The sequence below is a fragment of the Dysidea avara genome, chromosome 6, assembly GCF_963678975.1.
Source record: "Dysidea avara chromosome 6, odDysAvar1.4, whole genome shotgun sequence".
Classification (NCBI taxonomy): domain Eukaryota; kingdom Metazoa; phylum Porifera; class Demospongiae; order Dictyoceratida; family Dysideidae; genus Dysidea; species Dysidea avara.
In genome coordinates this window covers 1,601,308-1,620,234 of record NC_089277.1, presented here as the reverse complement: position 1 = coordinate 1,620,234, position 18,927 = coordinate 1,601,308, and the positions used below count along the sequence as shown (strand labels likewise).

At 37.9% G+C, this 18,927-nt stretch overlaps 1 protein-coding gene across 2 annotated transcripts; it reads left to right on the top strand.

Moving 5' to 3' along the window:
• The first annotated feature begins 599 nt into the window (after positions 1-599).
• Positions 600-18,260, top strand: LOC136257465 (uncharacterized). 2 transcript variants are annotated; one of them, XM_066050686.1, is made up of 4 exons: positions 600-852; positions 1,708-1,949; positions 5,837-6,061; positions 18,055-18,260. In XM_066050686.1, the coding sequence occupies exons 1-3, from the start codon at positions 627-629 to the stop codon at positions 5,906-5,908; spliced, it is 540 nt and encodes a 179-aa protein (XP_065906758.1). In that variant the 5' UTR covers positions 600-626; the 3' UTR covers positions 5,909-6,061; positions 18,055-18,260. The 2 variants fall into 2 exon arrangements, with proteins under 2 accessions (XP_065906758.1, XP_065906759.1); XM_066050687.1 differs by lacking the exon at positions 18,055-18,260 and adding an exon at positions 14,209-14,298.
• The last annotated feature ends 667 nt before the right edge of the window (positions 18,261-18,927 follow it).

Genomic DNA, 18,927 nt, shown 5'->3' with positions numbered 1-18,927 from the left:
TTTAGAAAATGGAACATCGCACCAGTGGAAAGGATGCTGTTGTAAGCCCGTCCTTGCTTCGTAGATTTCGCGACAATTTTAGAAAGGCCGGTATCTCGCCAGTTGGAATGGAGTTTGAAGATTTTGTGGAGCCCACCCAGGTTGTGGAAAAGCCTCTGGAAGATACAACATTGAAGCCTAAAAGTGGCACACGTTATACTCGCTACGAACTCAACGAGATGGATGATGCTCTATTTATAGCTGCATCGCAAACGTTTGAACAGCAAGCTTTGTTTGCCGGCGATCCGTTGTCTGTGAGGGGTGACCCTTGTTGTGTTTATTACAGTTTGGTAAAAACAGTTTCTGGTTAATAATAAATTCTTGTGTGCATAGTGATAACTAATTAACTAGCGTGTGGTTAGCCATGAGTCTTTTAATGAATAAGAGACTCATGTTGGAGTCTCTTCGTGATATAGAGACTGCTATTTTAATGGAACTTCAAAGCATTGCCAACATACCATTTTCTAATCGAAGTTAGTTAACCGCGGAAGTTACCTCATACATCGCCTCATACTTCAGTGTGCACGTGACTTTGCCTTGCACATTTCCGGCCCCTGCACACAGTGGACGCCGAGGTGGAGACGAAGATGTCTAAAAGAAAAAGAAAGTTTGAACAACTTTTAGATTCTGTGGTGAAAGAGTCCATTGATTCAAAGGCACGAGACCAGTGTAGCGGACTGGGTCAGGGAGGCGCAGTAGGAACCAAGGTAGAATCGCCGTCAACTAAATTGGTAAAGGAGAATGAGAATGCTGGAAAATCTGAGAGTTTGACTGTAAAGAATCTAGTGAAAGAGGTGAAACTGATACTTAGTGGTAAGAATTTTGTATGCACGTGTGTAGCGCGCTGCTTGTAATCTCCAGTCAATAAAGGCCTGTGCGGAATGGGCGGGCACTTACTGTATAACTATTAAAATGACAAGAGGCTATTGCTTTACCTCCAAAATTTGATTGATTGGTATGTATTACATGTTTTATCTTTGCATTGGTGATGAATGCTTGGTTCTAGCTTTTGTACCCATAAATCTGTTGCGATAATCAAACAGTACGGTCTGGGAATGGGTCTGCATTGATCACGCGAGACTAAGTCACTACTGCTATAAAGGATAATCTGGCGCCATCTGCCCTTTCACTAAAGGTCTGTTGAAATACAAATTCCGTACCATTTGTAAAGGGAGTATATCCCCAAGATTTTCAGTGTTGACTTGACTTGTCAAAAATTTATCTTGACCTGTGACCTTATTCCATTTATTATTGTTTTATATTCCATGTGCTACTTACTTACGTAGCTTTGACTGTCTTCATAAAACGGCTTTGCCATTGTTCTTTGCTTTTAAATGGCCTTGTCCATTGATCTATCGCTTGACTGCGGTCACAGATTGCATACAGAAGGTATTGGAGTGACACCCCCTTCATCAATAAGAATATTATGCTGTTAGAATTAGCTTTGATCACCTACTCACAATACGTTACTGCCTTACTGGTCTATAGCTATGCAAAATTTGGAGATATGTATCTGTATACCACAAGTAAGTGTGCTGCAAAGCATGCTTATTCTAGGGGGGTCTGAGGGCATGCCATCCATTATTACATACAATTAATAGGCAGCTCAGGAATCTGCCTAGTATCACATGTACACATGGTGACATGTGTGTATATGTTTTGCTGTAGATATCACAGCCCTCCTTCAAAACCGGCATGTAGATTTTTTGGTGACTTTGATCCAGATTGCACAGCACATCCCAATGACTTACAAGAACGCTAGGGATTCAATTGCACAAAAGTTTTTAAATGTCCTGCTTGGTATTGAAGTGGAGATATCCACTGTCAAAGTACTTATCAGTCAAGTAGACATTTTATCACAAGAAAGAAGAACTGTTTATGGAACGTTGTCAGTAGAACAATTGTGGAAGGTTAGTAATTTCAAATCATAGCAGTTTGAATAACACTGTATGTACACTTGTGGCTTAAGAAACTGTGAAATCTTATTTAAGGCCAAGTGTTTAGACCACTACAATGAAGTAGGAACCTAGTAAGGAAGAAAGGATGACACAGTACAGTAAAGATGGCTAATGACTTAAAACCCCTGCTAATATCCCCTCAATGAACCTTTCCGAAATAATATTACTCTGAGAAATGGTAATGTTATAAAGCATTCGGTACTACAGACAATAAATTTAGACCAATAATTTGTGAGGGCACAAAGGAATAGGAAGGAACCTATAGCAATTAGGTTGTAATTTTGAGTTATGCTAACCACAAAATTCTGCAACTTGGCAGTTATAGAGCAGCGCCTAAGACCCTCTAATTGAGATGATTGTTCACTTTTTGATAAAAGCACCTAATTTCTTATGGGGATGGTAGCACATCTTTTAGAAGGGGAGGCATGTAAAGGTCCTTTGGAACCCTATTTTTTGGACCTTGACAACAAAACTATTTGTTTACATGGAAAACAATAAAGTTTAAAGGCTGGATCTAGTATTAGACCAGTACAAAGCCTGCAGCTGTGACATGATGGCTCATTAAAATGCCACATAAAATAAAATTGTTTTCTCAGCCTAGCAGTAAACAAAATGACTTAAAATGTTATTTTCAAGAGGTTTTATTAAAGTTTTGCATTTCCAATACACACAGTTCTGTAGTATCATGTACAAGAGTCATCCTGATGTGTATTGTTTCTTTATTGAAGATGTATAACAAAATTTGTCGAATGATGAAGTTTTAACCCTTAAACGCACATGAAACTTTTGGTGAATGCGTGTTTGTACATTTAACGCATTCACAATGACATTAGGTGGGGTAGCTCAACTCCTTTAGCCTAAAACTACACATTGATCAAAATTCTATTCGCTGGGCTACTTGGGGAAGGTTAAATAAACACTGTAACAGTGGAGACTTGCTTGTTATGAAGCGAAGAACAATGGCAATCAGTGTTGTCCATCAACCAAGCTTCTTGCCACATGTTTAACTTCGATTGTCAGTTTCATCATGTGAGCTTTGTATGGCCTAATACGAAATTTAATGCTGAAGTGAACAAACTTTGATGGAAGTCAATTGGAACACCGCCATCAAGTTATGGATCATTTTATAAAAGTATGTAAAGGTTTTGCGTGTTTATTTAATGGAAAGTTGATTACATGGTGAGTTCTGGCATCATACTTTAGTGTAAAGGGGAAAGCCCTAGGTATCACTGTAATACTTATTACATTACAAGTAGAATGAAGTAAATTGCTTAACCATAGGAGGTATGCTTCGAAAGTTGTAGCACTTTGTTTACAGCCATGTGTACTTGCCTGTATATAGGATTATGCACATTTAAGGGTTAATTGGTTACAGTTGGACATAAAATCATAGAATTATCAGAGTATATACCAAACAATAAGATATTTCTACAATACTAATTAGACTTGATCAACATTGCAAGGATAATTGCTTGATTTATGCTTATACAGAGGAAATTGAATAATTTTATGTCCACCTGTAACCAATTAAAACTTCATTATTCGATAACTTTTGTTAAACACCTTCAATAAAGATACAATACACATCAGGATGATCCTTGTACATGATACTACAGAACTGTGTGCATTGGAAATGCAAAACTTCAATAAAACCCCTTGAAAATAACATTGTAAGTCATAAGTTCTAGTGTATGTCTATACTTGACAGAAAATTACTAACTTTTACTGAAAATATAAAAGCCTACAGACCCCTTTACTATGCCCCTCACATTTAGTTTTAACCAAATAACCAGCAATTATAATCCTTAGCTCTAGTTTAAGCTTGTAGGAATTGAATGACTGAACATAGGAAACTTATGTGATGAGTAGACTGGTACAACAAATTTGTGAGGTCTGGTTCAGTGGGTGTTTAAACCTCTGTGATAATTAACTGAGGCAGGCAAGTTATGCCCCACAGTTACAGTATAGTTTAAAATGTGTGGGCAGAACTAATTACAAAAATTACTTAGGTGTGAACAATTCATCAACTGTGTTGTGTTAGCAATAAAACTATTTGTACTTATTTGTTTTCATTACAGATCAACAACTAATCTTGGGTGTCTGCTCCATGAGAGAAGACATTTTAGGAAAAACACACCCTGCCAAAAACCAGACCGACAAATAACTGAATCCTTACAATTTAGACATAAGTAACTAAGCAACCAAAATATCTAGGGCATGTGGAAGCGATTTTTAACATTACTGTTTGTGAAATAAAGTTTTTGAACTTTTTGTATTTTCTTCGAGTGAAACTAGCTCTATAAAGGCATATAACTCTGTCACTGGGAGTAAATATGTCAAAAACGCTTCCACACGCCCTAGCAAATTTAGTTTACAGTCTTTCTATAACCTAGAAATGCTCATAAAGCCAGCAGCTTTTTCTGAAAAGTGACAGCTGGCATGTGAGGCGATGTACAGCCAGCTGCACTTAACTGTGTTTACAAAAACTTGTAGCGCTCCACCTGCCTCAAACCAGACTGTAGCTACACAAAAACATTGAATGCAAACGGCTTCACATCCATTTTTGCACTGCTAGATTGGTTTTATGACCTTATCAAAAGTAGTGGATAACACTCAAAATTTTGAACGGTCACTGGTAAACTATACTATAACCTTAAAGAAAACAAGTACACAAAACATTTGGAATTTTTCAACTAGAGTATGGACCATAGCACATCAATAAAAAGTTCTGAAACAAGTTGAAGTAGTCCATGATATTAAATTACAGTAAAATAATAAGAAATATTATATATATATATATATCCCTACTGTGCATTTCCATTATGGTATTTTGAGCACAGTAGGGATATATATAACTCCTTATTGTTTTATATACTGTGATTTAGTATCATGGACTACTTCAATATGTTTCAGTACTTTTTATCACTGTGCTATGGTCCCTACTATAGTTAAAAATTCCAAATTTTTCCGTGTACTTGTTTCAGAACTTTTTTTGTAAATAATTTTATTATGGCTGGTGAACCCACGCATACTGCATCTGAAATGGTGCTGCGTGCCCCAGCTATGTCAATTATTGTCCGAAAAGTGAAGTATCCATTACGCTTCGTTGTCAGCTATGTTCAACCCGTTACATGGCATTTCGAATCAAGAACTGTTCGAAAAGCACCTCTACAATCCACGCATACCAAAAGAAAGAAATAGTTCCATGCACCCCAATTATATTAATTATCATCTGAAAAGTGGGATCCATTTCGCTTCGCTATCGGCTATGTTCAACCTATTACACAGCAGTACAAATCAAGAACTGCTTGAAAAGCACCTCTGCAATCATAATAGCCACGGACGATTCTCGTTTCGAAGGGAAGCCATCACGTGCTCCTGCAAAATCGACAAATTTCACTGTCAGCAAAGATGAATGGGACACAAAGGAGGACAATGGTAAGTCCATGAAGAATGCATTGTACGTACCGCGGTATGCCAAAAGGCACCCCTGGGCCAAAGCGACATCAAACAGTGAAAAATCAAGCCGGTAGCCTTAGCCATTATCGAGTTACGCTTGTCTGGAGGAATCAGTCAGTCACTAGAAAATTGTATTGGAAAAAAAAGTTTAATTCCGTAGCAATTTGTTAAAAACATTTCTGGTCCATCTGAAAGCTTGTTTGGGCTTAGTTTTATCTAACCAATAATGCTTCATGGTCATCTGGGAAAATTGAGGCTGGTTTTGAGGTGGTGTTATTTTGTGGGCCACGCCTACTCCTTTGTGGTCCCTACTATACAGTTACTATCATACTGTATGATAGTGTATGTAAATCAATAAATATGACATGTTTATACTGTAGGTCACAAAGTCTACTAGGACAGCAATGAATCTTTTTTCTTGGACCACCAACTGTCAGCTGCCTGCATTGTAAATCTAATTTGCATATTAATCATCATCCAGTTACTGTGTTAGTTTTTACAAAATCTGGACCTATTCTGGCACAGAAAATAATTTTGCGATGTAACTCATGTTCATTGAATTATCGCTATGATATGTATGGAGGAGAGTCTATTGGAGGTTATAGGTATGTTTTCAATTTTTGTGTTCTGCTTGCACATACGTACATGTAGCACTAATAATTTAGCACAAGATAGAAATTTGACAAGGGTGATCACACTGTACATATCTTTAATACATACGTATATGCCATAGCTACGGATATTCTCCTGTGAGGAAAACAAGCCTAAATATTTAAATATAAGATAATGCGTACAGTGTATATAGAATATTTTCCTTATTTAAATCCTCACATTAAGTGCTGCCACGATATAGAAAAGTCTATATCATATATCACCAAGGTTTATATCATGTTATGAACATATATCACGATATAGAACTAACTATAACATTTGCAAGACAAACATATTCATTGTAAGTTTAAATGTATACCACAAGCAAAAGTTACTCTTGTTTATCAGGTTTTAAATGCATTTTTGCTACTGCTTTACAGTTAAGACAAGTGGCTGGCACTACATAGAAACCTTAAAACCTCCCAGTATACTTTAGGGTTGGCTTGTTTACCACACTACACCATCAACACATAGCTTAATTAAATGCCAAATACCATATGTCTGGCCTCCCCCACATCATTACACTAAGCGGCGCCACTTGCTCAGCCATCGATATAACCGAGAACTGATTGGTATATCATATCACAGAGTACAATATAACGGTCGGCCATCGGCCATTTTCCGACCAACTGATGCTGTTGACCGATCAATGTAGCCGTTGGTCGGCCATTTGTATCGATCAAATTTTTTACAACTGTATTTCTTTATTATTAGTTTTTATAACATGTATTATTATAGTTATTATTATTGTCGTATTGTTACCTTTCCTTACCGAAGCTATTTAATCGCTACGTGAAGCCTCGATCCCGTCGAAGCATCGACTCGATGCACATGCGTAAGCTAGATCACTGCACCTCGTATTTATCCCAATTATCGATTGTGGGTTACTATCGATGTTGTGAAGAAGCGATCACTACACTGACTACACGACTGGTGCCTTCCAGGAGAAGGAAAGAAAATGGCGAAGTGGAGGTACGATATTAAGTATAAGATTAAAGATGGCCATTTCGTGGTAAGAATCTGTAGAGAATGCACTGGCTGGAGAAAGTGGAATGAAAGTCAGCGTGTTCTGCACACGGAAAGTTTGAGAGTAAGTTTTGATCTACTGCTATTCACAAGAGAAACTTTAGCAATAGCTAGTTGATAATTCAATCTGTGCTGACTCAACACCACTTGTAACAAAGCATTCATACTCCAGATTGAATGTCCGATCTAATTTCTTTACTCAACGAGTTATCAATCATTGGAACAATCTACCTAAGGAAATAGTTTCCACAAACACTGTTGCATCCTTCAAGGCAAAGCTTGACAAGTACTGGGACAGCACAGGCCATGGATATGAACAAAGGCTTACAGCCTAATAACATTTTATTGTACTCTTGTACGTGTATTCATTATGCTAATTATACAATCAAGTACTAAGAATAATACGAAACGCGGTTAAAATTACGTCATAAATAAATAAATAATTAATTAAATAATTAATGTTTGAGAAAACTACGAGGCCTAGAGACATGAACTAACCGGGGATAGATTCGCCTGTGAATGAAGGCACAAACGTATAATCGTCGCTCCTGTTTGTGCTGATGACGTGTAATTCTATATAACGCCCAGTACCACACCCTTGCTTAATTATTTACATATTGCGCGAAGAAGATTAGTGATGCCCGTCCGAGGGGTCCGCCACAATTCGGAATCACGTCGAAGACCTCAGGAATCACTGGAATCAATCAAGGAATCATGGAATTATGGGAATCTGAAGCGGAATCAACTTTGTAATTAGAAATATTTTGAAATAAATGTTATGAAAATTATATCGTAAATTACCGTTTAACACAGTATAACACACTCATAAGCTAAAGACGCTAACTCTCACTTGTTTTGCACCTGGTTTTACACTTTGTGTATACGCCTACGTGTATTACAGTGAGTGTTCCTGTGCGTTTCTAGTGAGGTTTAAGTCTTCGCGAGTGAGTGCAAGCCGTCGCAGAAGCAGCTAACTACAGCCACTATATACTAGCTAATTCATTCTCCGTCGGCTGGCTGTTGGATCGAGGTTTCCCGGATTCCAGAACATCCTGTAATCTAACAATTTTCAATAACAGCTCCTACAAGTTCTCAGTGGGGCCCGGATCCGGTGTTCCCAACGAGACTTATACTAACCCTTAGCTAACTAGCTTGTTAATGAGTTGCAATACATTCTTACTATAATTATTGCAGAACTCATATGGGTAAGTATATTGCAATATAGATGTAAAATCATGAGGCTACAAATATAAGCTATAAAAATAAATTACAATGTAATATGTTTCAGAAGTTCTTTAAAAGTATCTCTATTGTCACAATTTATATCACTAGGTAGAGTGTTCCACAATCAAATTGAAGCAGGAAAGAAACTGTACTTATAAGAATCATGCAATAGCTGTGTCTGGCTGTATAAATTTAAGTTCACTACTTCTGGTATACCTTGGTCTATGAGCTATATAATCAGGAAGTGATACATCCGCAATGCTATGAATAATTTTATGGAACATCTCCCGAAACCTTAAATGTTTGAAATGAGTTTCAATGGTGCTCGAGTTAAAACGTGATAACATGTTTGATACACTGCTGGTTTGATATTAATCATTCATTACAAAGCAAGCTGCACATCTTTGCACAGACTTAAGTTTGTTTTTTGACCGTCTGCTGTAAGGAGCCCATGCTGCAGCTGCATATTCCATTGTGGGCTTGACGTAAGAAACAGGTCGATTCTTTGATTTTACAGGAGCAGTTTGCAAAATTTCTCCTCACAAAACTTAATACAGAGTTTTCCTTTTTGCACACATTGTCCACATGTTGGTTAAAAGATAATTTTGAATCAATTGAGACTCCCAGGTACTTGGCACACTGAACCACAGTAAGTTGTTCTCCATGAAGGTGGTAACTGGAGTATATGTGACTGTCTCTGGGAAAACCGTTCTTATCGCCCATTTAAAAGTATCGAGAAACGTCAGTTTTAAATATTCTGTGTGTTGTAGCTGGCCAATGGTGGTAGCTACGCGTACCAAATTTTCACACGTTTCACAACAATTTCTTACCTTCCTGATCATCCACTGAAGAAGTAGTCAACAGCTAAGTTTCCCGCCATTTTAGATAGTTTTTAAACCGAGGTTGTCTGTATCAGGCGAGCTCCAGAAGGGTGGGAGGCGGGGGCCCTGGAAGGCGGGCAAGATGGTGTTCAAAAATTGAAAAGAGACGTGCTGGGATGAATTAGGCCAAGTTATAGGCCATTCAGGGCTCAGAACTGGCTACAATGAAAGGAAATTTACAGCACAGGTCATTGTCCAACACCACAGAGCTGTACAGCCACACACAGCCATCTCCTGGTTGGCCAGGACTCCATCAAGACCCCAGACCACTCGTACGGCTCGCCACTGTGCTCTAGAAAAGCAGCCAGCAAAAGCAGACCACTTTACTCTGGTCGACTGAGGCAGTGAAACTTGATAGTACATTCATTAAGCTTTGTGTTTGTGTGAAAAAATCAAACTTCCTGTCTTGGGCGATAAGAACGGTTTTCGTAGATCCAGTCACATTATAGGGTTTCGTTTAAGAGTTATAGATACAACCACACATTTGTCAACATTGAAAGACATTTTCCACTTTTTCTCCCATAGCTCCAATATCTGTAAATCATCTTGCAAATCTTTAACATCTGTTAAACTATCAATTCTCCTATATAGAATGCAGTCATCAGCGTATAAGCGACAAATAGAACTTAATTCGTTAGTGATATCGATTTGATTGATTTGATTTTTAAATTAGCCTCGAGTCAGTCGGCAATGCCGTTCTTCCCTGACTGAGGAGGAAACACAAAAATAGCATAGCACATACAAAACAATTAAGCAAACAATTTACAAACATAAAAATCATCAACAAATTTTACACAAATAAGAAAATAAATCATCCTGAAAAGTTGGAGATGTTAACATGTCGTTAGGAACTGCATTCCACCAGTGGGTAGCTTGAGATCTAAAATGCTTTTGAGTAAAAGAAACTCTACATCTTGGTGGCTGTGCAAATGGCTGTGTAGTACAAGTAGCATATTGATATCATTTATGTATGTAAAAAATAGCAGAGGCCCTAGTACAGAACCTTGTGGGACACCACTCAAAACATCACAGGGGGTGGAAGTGCAACCACCACACACAACACTCTTTGTACGTCCAGTCAGGAAAGATGTGATCCAGTTTAAGGTCTTTCATCAGGGTTAGCTAGTGTTATGACGGTGTCCACTGACACTTTTGCCAGACGCAGAAATATAGAACTGCCTGACAAGTAGAGTAGAGGCTGGTATTTTGGGACAAGGGGTAATATGGGTCACATAGCATAAAACAAGTATAGTGGGTTAAATCCTGCAGATTTAGGAGTAAAGAGATAGTACCTATTCAGATCGTTACAGATAGTGATTATAAGTCAACCACAATTCTAATTATAGGATAATATAGCTCCTAAAATTTGCTATATCATATTGGAAGACTGTCATTGGTTGTCTTTGTACCGCTCACTATGCAGTAAAGAGTACGAAGATGTGAAATGCATATACTAAGACGACTAATCTACTTTGACTGTCTACAGTGTCCCTACTACCTTTTACATATGAAATGTACCACAATCAAATATGAAATAGTCAACTTTCAAGCACAGCATCTCATAATACCCCCATATGTCTCATAATACACACACCTACAGTGTTCCAGAAAAATGATCATACATACCACCAAATGTAATGGGATTTTTTGAAATTTTAGGATAATATAGTTTATGGGTATACGTTTCCCTATTAGTATTGTGAAATACCAGGGTTACAGTTTGAGGTAATAGCAATGCTTTGAAGTTAAGTGTCTCATAACTACCACCATTACTCTAATGATAAAATAAATAAATTATTATTATTTTATTATTTATTACAAGTAATTTATAAGGCTAAACAGCCTGTTACACCTGATCAACAGATAAAAAAAGTACAAGTAGACTAATTACATACATTTATACATAGTGTTAGATGAATATTGGTCAATCGATTTCTTAATAAAAATAGGCTATTGCCAGCGAATTTCTAGCGGCTCGCAGCGGCTCGAGTCCATGCCGGGTGGAACTTAACATGACTTCAATACTCACCAGGCAGTAGGTTCAGCCATAGATAATAGTAAGGTATATATTATCTATGGTTCAGCAGAGGTAGCTAAAGTGATACACTGTGATAGTCACCATTCTGGCTCGCCTATAGTAAAGAATCCATTCTACGGAATCGTGGAATCAACTTGGAATTACAGAATCAGCCGGAATTATTAGAATCATATGGAATTATAGGAATCCCTTTTGGAATTAGACGGAATAAAGGAATCGCTGGCAGAATCAGAGGAATCAGAGGATTCAACATTCGGAATCTAGGAATCAACTGGAATTACGCGGTGATTCCGAATCACGTCGATCATAATCCTGAGTGGCGGACCCCTCGTGCCCGTGCAGGGGAGCCAGAAGCCACTCGTGTAAACAAGAAGATTACAAGTAAGTTTTTATGTTTGTAACATCTCAAGTCTCCATGCCAGCTGCCAGTGGATTCATTCACGTAAATAAACAATACAAGAAAACATTAAACTGACATATGCCACGCTCTTTACAATAAGCTTACAGTTACATATAAAATACAAGTAAACAATTTTGTCTTGTGCAGCTGGCATGGCGAACTTTCTTTGTGTTGGTGTCAGGCAATTCAATACGTGCTTAATATTTTTGCCTTCACCTGGCGTAGCTACTACCTCTAGGCTCTGGCTGGCTTGGCTGTCTTCCTTTATCTGGTTCATCTGGCTTGCATACTCCTACAGTATTGTGTAGCTTTCTCCTGCAAGTTGTGTATGCATAATTATAGTGTGTCACCCATCACTGTGCCATTGCTACACCACTGATGAACCCTATGTAGCTCTAGTTGATGTTGGATATACTGTGCTGTATATTGGCTAATAATTTTTATCTGGTGATGTTGCCTATAATGTATTGCTGCATACAATACTGCAATAATGTATAGTTCTCTCCTGTATGTTTTGTATACATATACTTTGTACACATCACTGTGCCATTTATACCACACCAATGATGTACTGGCACTTAGCTACTGGTGGCCTTTAGTTACGATGCCACTATTGTGTTATATCTGTCACTACTGTGACATATTGAGTTGATTTGGGGATAATGCATTCACCACCTAATAGCCTCACCGGGGGGCTGTCACGTTGGTGTATGTACTTGGTTGTATGTGACGCGGTCCTAGTAATAATTATACAACCAAGTACTAAGAATAATACGAAACGCGGTTAAAATTACGTCATAAATAAATAAATAAATAAATAATTAAATAAATAAATAATTAATTAATTAATGTTTGAGAAAACTACGAGGCCTAGAGACATGAGCTAACTGGGGATAGATTCGCCTGTGAATGAAGGCACAAACGTATAATCATCGCTCCTGTTTGTGCCGATGACTTGATCATACGTGTAATTCTATATAACGCCCAGTACCACACCCTTGCTTAATTACTTACATATTGCACGAAGAAGATTAGTGATGCCCGTGCAGGAGAGCCAGAAGCCACTTGTGTAAACAAGAAGATTACAAGTAAGTTTTTATGTTTGTAACATCTCAAGTCTCCATGCCAGCTGCCAGTGGATTCATTCACGTAAATAAACAATACAAGAAAACATTAAACTGACATATGCCACGCTCTTTACAATAAGCTTACAGTTACATATAAAATACAAGTAAACAATTTTGTCTTGTGCAGCTGGCATGGCGAACTTTCTTTGTGTTGGTGTCAGGCAATTCAATACGTGCTTAATCTTTTTTGCCTTCACCTGGCGTAGCTACTAGGCTCTAGTGGCTTGGCTGTCTTCCTTTATCTGGTTCATCTGGCTTGCATACGCCTACAGCATTGTGTAGCTATCTCCTGAAAGTTGTGTATGCATAACTATAGTGTGTCACCCATCACTGTGCCATTGCTACATCACTGATGAACCTTACTTAGCTCTAGTTGATGTTGATATGCATTGCTGTATATTGGCTAATAATTTTTATCTGCATGGTGATGTTGCCTATAATGTATTGCTGCATACAATACTGCAATAATGTATAGTTCTCTCCTGTATGTTTTGTATACATATACTTTGTACACATCACTGTGCCATTACCACACCAATGATGTACTGGTACTTAGCTACTGGTGGCCTTTAGTTACGATGCCACTATTGTGTTATATCTGTCACTACTGTGACATATTGAGTTGATTTGGAGATAATGCATTCACCACCTAATAGCCTCACCTGGGGGCTGTCACGTTGGTGTATGTACTTGGTTGTATGTGACACGGTCCTAGTAATAATAATAATAATAATAATAATTTAGCCCAGCTAAGTCTACAAACTGGCTGTACAATACATTGATTCATAGTTTTTTTGTTGTTTTTTTGTAAAATATGTATGCAGCAACACAAATTTTGTACATGTATTATCAATAAACAATTAATTCTCTGTTAAATGCATGTGCTTAAAGCTCAGTGATAAGTAGCTGAAAGTGGACTCAGATTCAATCTCAGAGTGATCCTTTTTCAAACATTTCCTGGGGGGGCATGCCCAGAAGGCTTGTGCTTCACACTGTGGGGTATGCTTCGCACACCAGGATAGTACACCTTTATCTTATGGCCATGCAATTTCAAAAATGGCCAATCAAATTTACTTTTGATCGGCCATTCTGTCCAAGCAATAATTTTCTCTTATATTGTACACTGTATCATATCACCACCTTGTTATATCGATACTATTGATGTATCGATATATCGATATATCGTGGCAACACTACTCACATTAAGTTTTTACTGCTTAACAATGTGGACTATGTCAGTGCAATGCTCTAGCAAAGTGTTTCTTGGGAATCATGGAGGTTAGCATTTTCTCAGTATAAAATTCTGGAGTACTGTATATTAAGGAGTCTGTAGGACACTCCTCACTACAAAGATATATGGGATACTCTCCTCATTACTATATTAATAATACTCATGTTGTCATAGGTATAGCTACAATTTGCTGCCCCTATCAAGCCAGGGGTGTATCAGTACAGTGTAGTGGTGAGGTCAGACAGTTACGTTGATAGTGGTGTGTGTGTGTGTGTGTGTTTGTGTGTGTGTGTGTGTGTGTGTGTGTGTGTGTGTGTGTGTGTGTGTGTGTGTGTGTGTGTGTGTGTGTGTGTGTGTGTGTGTGTGTGTGTGTGGCTATGGTCAAATATGATGGAGGCACACAGCTTCAGCACTGTTGTCTGTACAGAATGTATTAAGGGTTCAATTCACAACAAGTTGATGTTGCACTACTTCTAACAACCTCTGATTATTTGTTTTGTAATAATGCATGCTGGTATTTAAGTAATAGTTGTAACATGAGCACGGGGTGTGGCCCGAGGGCATGCAAAGCCCGAATGCCCCGTGTTACAGCTAATATGTAACACTTATCAAGCTGATATCCTATACAGGGCGTTCAATCACCTAAGCCAATACAAGTGCAGCCACTGGATGTATTATATATGCATACCAAAATTTTCGATTATGGGTCAGCAGCTAGTACGTTCTGGTTATGTTTGGTTGCAATAAACGAACATACCCTAGAAATATCACAGAAAATTTCGGTTACGTGAGTTTAATGTTTTAATCAGTACTATTGAATTGTTTATGAACAAAGTACGGAGTTCACCAAAGGCCTAGATAGGTAAGCTTGCTTGTAGAGTGGTTACATCATGCGGAGTGGTAGCGTTGTGAAGGGGGCGTGCCCATATTCGAAAACTTGCGGAAACGATAAGTGAATAAGCTACCGTATGGCACTAGTTCTCACCTTAGCCAAACGTTGTTCAACTCGTAGGATGGCAAGGAGAACAAAACTCTCTGTCTGAGTGGTTTTCATGACGAAATCCAAGTCGTGCATCCTAATCACGTGAGTATTAATCGATCCCCACAATCAATTTCGGCCTCAACGTCTATGTAATCTGTATCCAATTGTAGCCCGGCTACATTTCGAATGTAGCCCGGCTAGTCCAGCTAGCTGGGCTACATATGAAATGTAGCCCGGGTGACTTCTTTGATCTAAGCTGTGAAAATGTTACATACATAATTATTTTATTTCACCAATTATTTTGTAATTATTTATTTTGCTATGCAATGCTAAGGAACAAATTGTGGCCGAATCTGCAAGAACCCCACGTGTTAGCGCATTGTTTACATTTTCTTTATCTAGATAGCCAAAGGGATGGTAAAAAAAAAGTTTCAGCTCTAGAAGCCAAGAACAATGCTACAAAGTAGCAGCAACAGAAAAAAATTGTACAGTGACAATACAGAAAATAAACTAGAGGTGCTTAATTAAACAGCAGTCTTCTAATGAGATACAATGTATACCATCGGATTCTCCATGAACAGGTGCTGGTTATGTTTTGTCTTCTAGACCCTTCCTATAACCAGGGCGAAGATGAAAATATGAGTAAAAATGGCAGTGAACCATTTATCCAACACAAGGCAGACTAATGCTCATATATATCTTTCATCTCCTTGTGGGTACTGACATGAAACAAAGATTTGGGAGCTTTGAGATCACAATGCTACCAAGGTCTTTGCCATTATCACCTTCCTTCATTGTGAACCAAGTGCTTAAAAATTTACAGAATTTTTTTTCTATTTTGTAAATATTTCACCCATTGCGTTTATTGCATTCTACTGTAAAATTAGGCTTGCACTAACATATGGGATTCTTGCTCATCTGATCACAATTATAATTATACAGAAATGTGTCTTCTCAAAATTCTATATTATTATCATGTTTTCCTCATAGTTTTTCTACACAAGGCCTCATGCTTTTTATTGTGTATGTATACAAAGGGAACTTTCCCACATTATATGTTATTCCTGGTAGCTTGAAAGGCCTGCTTCTTGTTGTTGCTGTTTTTCTGTTAAGCAAACCCCCATTAAGCAGTTTTGGTGATGGCCCACCCCCTCAAGATACATTGTCTGTTACGACTCTTTTCCACCAGAGGATGTTGGACACACTCTAAGCACTACCTAAATAATTATATTACTCTTAATTGCATTGTCTTACTTAGTATTTCATGTGACCCTCAATAGTCACAGTACACAACTGAAAAATGATGGGGTTCACTAGAATTCATTAGATATTCAGAACATGCTTCAAGACAATGTAGTTTGTTTTGTAAAAAGCACTTGAATTCTGAGTGAAATTAATAAGTTGTAGTTTGATGTATACAAATTTACCAGACTTGTCACGTATGTATATATTGTGTACACGGAACAATGACGATTCACTGCATTAAACTGTTATTACCCTCCTCAATTAAATGATTTTTGTGTAATTTGTTTTAGTGGCTCTTAGAGCACATCCAACCTCTTTTGCTTTCCCACATTGTGATGAAGCCAAACCGCACTTGTCTTCTTCATGATCATCTGGCTGGCTAAGTGTTGTTAATCTATTTTCCCTTTTTAACTGTTTTCTCAGGTATGAGCTTAATGTACTGTAAACATACTATAGTGGTTTTGTTAAGGCATATGTAACATAGCCACCTAACTTCAAAGGCAAATTTTAGGGTACATATCTTACGAACGATTCTATAGCACTCAGACAAGCAATTTGTCACCCTTGCCATCCTATGAGTTGCTTTAAGGTGAGAACTAGTGCTTTAGCATATTCACAAGCAATTCGTCACATTTTCGACTACAGACCATGCCCACTTTTCAAATAGCACCAGACAACCACCCTACAGCCCTCTAGATGCTTAGTAAATGTTGTAAACAGGCTGTAAATGATGCAACAGCTTTAGTAAGATTGCTGAATTTAACTTTTATGTGGTACTCTTAGGACTTTCCCGTTCATGTTAACAAACATAGTCTCAACATTAGATCCTGCAATTGAATTTTACAAAAAGTTGGTCTATATAATAAATTCAGTAGTCAGTCTCGTATTGGCTTGGGTGATTAATACAGGCTATTGGCATGGTGCATATCAGTTGTATCACGTACTCTCATGATTTACATGGTACATATACCCACATCCTCTGGCTTTTGGCTTGGGTGTACATATCAGGCAAATCATGATTGGGTCAGACAAATCATGAGGACCCTTGATACCACTATTAGATACACACATTAGAATACTTAATGAGGTGTTAAACTAGTCGAATACTTAGTGAGGTGTTTAACTATGACACCACATGTGATGTTTGATGACATGTGACACAATTTCCTAGAGTCCTTGATGTTTGTATAGCAGTTATCAGCTGGATCATGTGATCTGATGGGTGGTTGTTACACATGGTTCAGTGTTGTCCGATATTGTGCTGTAGTGGGACCTGTTAATATGGACACTTGAGGACAATTGCATAATCTAGACACTTAGTTAAGGTCCCATAGTACATAAAATGAACTGGAAAATCAGGATACTATCATATTGCAGTATCTATATAATAATTCTCTAACAGATTTCGGGTGCTGTTCCTTTGTTTCTGCTCCTTCAGATTGGTACCATTGTAATCTACAACAGGAGATGAATCTGTTGAACTGGGTTTAGTGGCAATTTGTTAGACAGAAATTCCCCTAAAAACTACCATTGCTACCAGGGGAAGCTATGAATTTTGTTTGGAGCATATCATACCATGTAGCCAGCTTTTCCCACCTTGCTTGTGGTGATGTTACTCTGCCCTGTAGTTTCCAGATGGGGAAATGGAGAAATCAAAGTTAAAAACTCCCAGGTTTTTCCCTTCAAACTTGTTAGACTAACTACCCACCCAAATCACCGTGTTAACCTTGCATCTGTCAGTGGCCATTCTAAGTTTATGATATGTGTATATGGTGTTCCAATTGTTTTATTAGGTCCATCATCTCTTTTGTGTATGTGTGTAACTGGAACACATGGCACATCTTGATACACCATCTTCATGAAGACTGCACAGATATTCAGGCAGAGCAAAACTCTCTGATGATGTGCCAGGTCACCAACGTGTGACATTACATATGTTAGTGTGCAACACAGCAAATTGTGTGTGCATGTTTTTGTTGGTATGTAATGATCTGATTAATCCTCTGTCAATTGTAATGTTCAAATGTAAGTGTATTCACACAATAGCACATAACAATGGTCTTAGTATAAAGTACAGTTTGTGTGGATACCACTAGTAGTTCATATTTCTTGTATCTCACAGCTCAAGGTACATGGACGTATAGGTCTGTGGAGTGAATCAGAAGAAGAAACTGAACAAGACGCCTTCAAAAAGGGGATGCTTGGGGTGGGTAGTACTGCTTGACCTGCTAAGTATACCTAGAATTATTATTTACGGCACATTAAAATTGCACCACAGACATCCTGTGTAGAAGCCATATGAGTAAAAGGAACTGCCGAACTTACAATGGAGTCAAACTATACATATCTGCTGTAAGGGTTAGGGTGTTATATCAAAGTGTTATGTTCCACATCAAGACTATTAGCGTAACACAATGATTCAATCAATAATTTCCATCACTAATATACTGTAACAATCAATAATAATATACTGAGTTATACTAACAGGTAACAAATGTAGTTTATACTGGTCCATGTTGCTCCTGATGTGTAGGACACAACTCCTGAACAAGCTCTTGACACCTGTAATGAAGATCATGTGATCATGATGAGACCACGGTATAGCATGGACAATCTTATTTGGTTAATCATACAATACTTAAATCTTGGTAGGCGGCTAATTCACA